Raw genomic sequence first — 4,221 nt, forward strand, 5'->3', positions numbered from 1 at the left:
CGTTATTAGTATGTACAAAATTCTGTAATATTCTTCATAATGAAAAACCTTAAAAAATTTTATAAAATTCTTATAATTAACACAAAATTCTTATAATTATATATAATTATAAGATTGATTACTCGACAGATATCATTATTCAATTTGAATTTACACCAAATGTTGATAACGAAATGCTACAGAAAGGTTGTACATGAATAATTTGTAGATGGCGGTAAAATGATTAAGATGAGTTTATTACGTATACATAACCTCTTCAACTGTTTTGAACAATTATAAAGTACACTATCTATTTTATATAATTAAACGGTCAAAAAAAAAAAATTAATTCTTCCGGGTTTCTGATAATATTGTAATCTAAGATATATCGTCTTTTATTTTTATAATTATTTAAGTTTTTTATAAATAAATCGCGCGTTTCATGGAGTACTTAATCAGCTGAGGATAAAAGGCTGTTTTTCTAAGTAAGTTTTGTTTAAAACATTTTTTATATTTGATTATAATTGGACATATAACTGTATGTTCATGTGAAATATTGATAAAAAATTTAACTTTTTTTTACATTAATATTTTTATGCGAAATTTAATATTATATATAATGTGTACATAATTTCTTATTTGTTAAATCTATTCTACAATTGTTAAACCTATTCTGCACTCTTTGTTTCTTGTTTTTATCTTTGTTTTTTTTCTCTTTTGCAATCATTTTATCGACAATTATATTTCTTGTTTCTTTCAAAGTTAATTTATTAATTTTTATTTCGGGCGACATAAAAACTGGATAAGAAGCAAGAAAACAAGATGTAAGAAATAGTAAAAAGCAAATAATAAGAAAAAGCACATTGTAGAATAGGCTTTAGATATGAGTGTTCCTAATATTTTAAAGAGAAATATTAGATATAACCGTATTTTAAAGTATTTTAAAGAAAAATAGAATATTATTGATTATTTATAATATGTTTAATTATTTATTAACAGAGCTACCGAGAAGTTTTATGTGTAAAATCAGAAAATACATAGCTATATATTTTATTCAAAACAATTTCTATTTCCATTATGTTGATTACTTCCCAATATGTTTTACACATATCTTCTAATATACAAAATATGTGCCAATCGGTCATTAAAAGACATTTCTCGAAGATTAATAAAATTGAAAGATTGATGAAAGAATATAAGTCGCTATTCGGTCCATTAGCTGAAACAAAAGCCCAGAAGAAGAAAAGATTAAAATTAGAAAAGAAAAAAAAGATACCCTGTGAAAAATCAAATATGACTAATACAGAATTGTTTTGGGTTATGGAAAATACTCGCGATAAATTCAAGAAGATTATAACACTCACTACACAATCACGAAAGGAGCAATTAAATGATAAAGATCAGAGTTCTATAAAAAATGTTAGTGAGATGGAAATTGATAACTCAACTGACCAAACTACAGAAAGACATTTACATTCTGAATCTAGTCAAGTTGCTAAAGAAACAGAACTTGAGTTTACTAATAAAACATCTAATTTATCAACAAAAAATAGTGATAATAAAGTTGAATTGTCTAATTCAAATGTATCTAATGAAAACACAGCCACAAAATGTACGTCTTCTAATTTTAAAAGATTACCTGATATTATTATAAAGAATTTGCTATCTTTTCCAATCATGGATAGCAAACAAGATTTTCCCATACAATCAACAGAAATATTATCTATATCTGGGAAAGATGATCTGAAAACATTAAAATTTCCTAGCGTAACTAAGATTCTTACTCAAACCATGTCACCAGAATCAAAGCTAGCTTTAGAGGCATGGAAGAAAAGAATGATAGAAAAGCTTGGGCAGGAAGGCTTTGAAATGCATCAGAAAGGTATTTTATGTACAAGTTGTTTCACGAGAAAGAGAAACTTTAATAAGCTTAATAAATAAATCTATTTGATTCTGCATTGTACAGCATTGTTAGAGGATGGAGCATCTTTGCATTCTTGCATAGCACAAAGTCTACTTGGAAAAGAGTATGAGATTCCTTCGAGAATCGAATCAGTTTTTAATAGCGTCCAATGCGTTTTGGAAGATGTGCACAACGTGAAAGCGATTGAAACACACGTAGCTCATACGAAATTGCATTACAAAGGCATAGTTGACTGCATAGCCTCTTACAGGTAAAACAGAGGCTTTGCTTTGCCATCATCAGGAAACTCTATTTCTAACCAAAGTACACAAGAGGTCACTGCCGGATTTCTAATCTTTATTTTATAGTTTTATCTTTATTTTATAACTTTTATTTTTATTTTATAACTTTTATCTTTTTATAATTTTTACAATAGAATGCTATATTTATCGAAGTAATGATCAATAAACTGATTTAGCTTAGTACTCTATATTTTATATTATTTTGAATAAATGAAGTATGATGACTCTAACACACAGACAAATTAATTGTGTATTTTTTCAACTTATTTATTTAACATAAAAATTATATTTTTATGTTGAAAAATTGAATTTTATGAAAAATTGAAATTATCTTTTTTTAAAAACTAATTATCAGAAAAATAACATTTTAAATCAAAATATTTTCTCAAATACTTTTTATTTATTCAAAGAAAAATGCCGAACAATACCTCTGTGCTTGTACCTCTTGTACATTTTTTTATAAATATCTGCAATGTATTTTCCGATACTTATCGCCTTGGTACATTTTTAACTTGTTTTCCAAAGAGATATTTTGAATATACGATATTTATAAGGTAATTTTTATAATAAAGATTATGATATAACTTTACGTAAAATTTTTTTTTTAAATAATATCCTGAATATAATATTATTAAATTTTCTCAGATGTAGTCTGCATCTATGAATTATTTATAGTTCTTATATCCAAGAATTATTCAGGTTTCATTAATTGATCTAATTTCTCCGTTGATATATAAGATATATTCGCTGAAATAGAGTTTCCTTAAATTAATTTTACATATATTTTATACAACATGTACGTACAAGATGATTTTAAATTATATCTATTTTTATTTCTGTATTCTTTGAATGATAAAATTTTAAATCATCTTCTATACATTCAAGATGGTCTTATATGTAGATACTAAACCCATAGGAACGAAAATTACGTAATCGATTGGAAGAAATCAGACAGACAGAAAAAGGATTTGAAGCAAACGTACGACGCTCCTATACAACTCGCTGCATACATTGGAGCTATCAATGCTTCTAATCTGTATCCGTTTGTGGTAAATATCTCACCAAAAATATTATTTAAAAAAGATATATAAAAAAGTTTATTTCATTACGGAAATTAATTTGTTTTCTTACTATCACTATTTTATTTATCATAATTTGTTTATCATATGTCTCGCGTAATGAAGATAGCTGCTGTTAATCTTTCTAAACATATAATTGAACGACAACTACTTTCCAAAATGATCGTATTCTTCAGATAAAACGGGGATTACTCGTGATTGCTTACACGTGCGGCACACCAGCAACGGTGTACGAAGTATCCCACAACACTCTGCAGCAATACTGGACAGCATGGTTGCGCCGCCTGCAAAAGTACCATGTTGAGACGACGAAGTGATGACAACGAGAACATACGCCAATAAAGCATTAATGTACCGCGCATCGCATATATTCATTAAAACTTCCTCACACAAAGCCAATTAAATCCTTATCCGTCAGCCACAGGTAACTTCCGACAGGAGTCGGCGGGAGAAGTTTTTAATTCCATCCTTTGCGCGTCAGAAGTTGCAATAATCTATAGTCTTCGGGGAGTAGTTGGGAAAGCCCTCTCTGAGTCCGTAGGAAACCAGAGGACGCAGGATACAGCAAGAGAGGGAAACCGCGCCGATACGCCGACTTATTAAGCCCTGGGCTCGGCATTTATGATTTATGACAAACCTATGCGCATTTTCCGCAACGCTCGGCGTAACGGTTATTAAGAAAATACGCGACATATTTATAATTTGTGAAATACATTTACGCTGCTATTAAAAGCATTGCAATTTATTAAAGTTGTATTTTTTCTAAAGTTAATAAAATTTCAGAATTGGTGAAGAATGTTTCCCTGATTGAGTTTTCCGATAAGACGATAATATCGTTTTTATGAGTTCGCAGATTCGAAAGCAAATTAGAAAGCATATTAATTTTTATGCTGTTGTTGTATCCCTTTTATCAAGTTGACGAAGCGTTCCATTTTTAATCTGAACTTTAGTTGCATTA

General features: G+C 28.6%; 1 protein-coding gene across 1 annotated transcript; it reads left to right on the plus strand.

Moving 5' to 3' along the window:
• Window positions 1-1,012: 1,012 nt before the first annotated feature.
• Window positions 1,013-3,946, plus strand: LOC108685635 (mitochondrial genome maintenance exonuclease 1-like). Its single transcript, XM_018190518.1, has 4 exons — window positions 1,013-1,861; window positions 1,946-2,153; window positions 3,101-3,233; window positions 3,440-3,946. Exons 1-4 carry the CDS (start codon window positions 1,057-1,059, stop codon window positions 3,578-3,580), a joined length of 1,287 nt encoding a protein of 428 aa, XP_018046007.1. The 5' UTR covers window positions 1,013-1,056; the 3' UTR covers window positions 3,581-3,946.
• The last annotated feature ends 275 nt before the right edge of the window (window positions 3,947-4,221 follow it).

The sequence above is a fragment of the Atta colombica genome, unplaced genomic scaffold (genome assembly GCF_001594045.1).
Source record: "Atta colombica isolate Treedump-2 unplaced genomic scaffold, Acol1.0 scaffold155, whole genome shotgun sequence".
In the NCBI taxonomy this organism is placed as follows: Eukaryota; Metazoa; Arthropoda; class Insecta; order Hymenoptera; family Formicidae; genus Atta; species Atta colombica.

What these genes read in the sequence shown, in the direction of transcription:
- LOC108685635 (XM_018190518.1), top strand. Translation starts at nt 1,057, where the DNA reads ATGTTGATTACTTCCCAATATGTTTTACACATATCTTCTAATATACAA. An exon ending in GACTGCATAGCCTCTTACAG is followed by an intron (nt 2,154 to 3,100) that starts GTAAAACAGAGG and finishes CTAAACCCATAG; the next exon opens with GAACGAAAATTACGTAATCG. An exon ending in CTAATCTGTATCCGTTTGTG is followed by an intron (nt 3,234 to 3,439) that starts GTAAATATCTCA and finishes CGTATTCTTCAG; the next exon opens with ATAAAACGGGGATTACTCGT.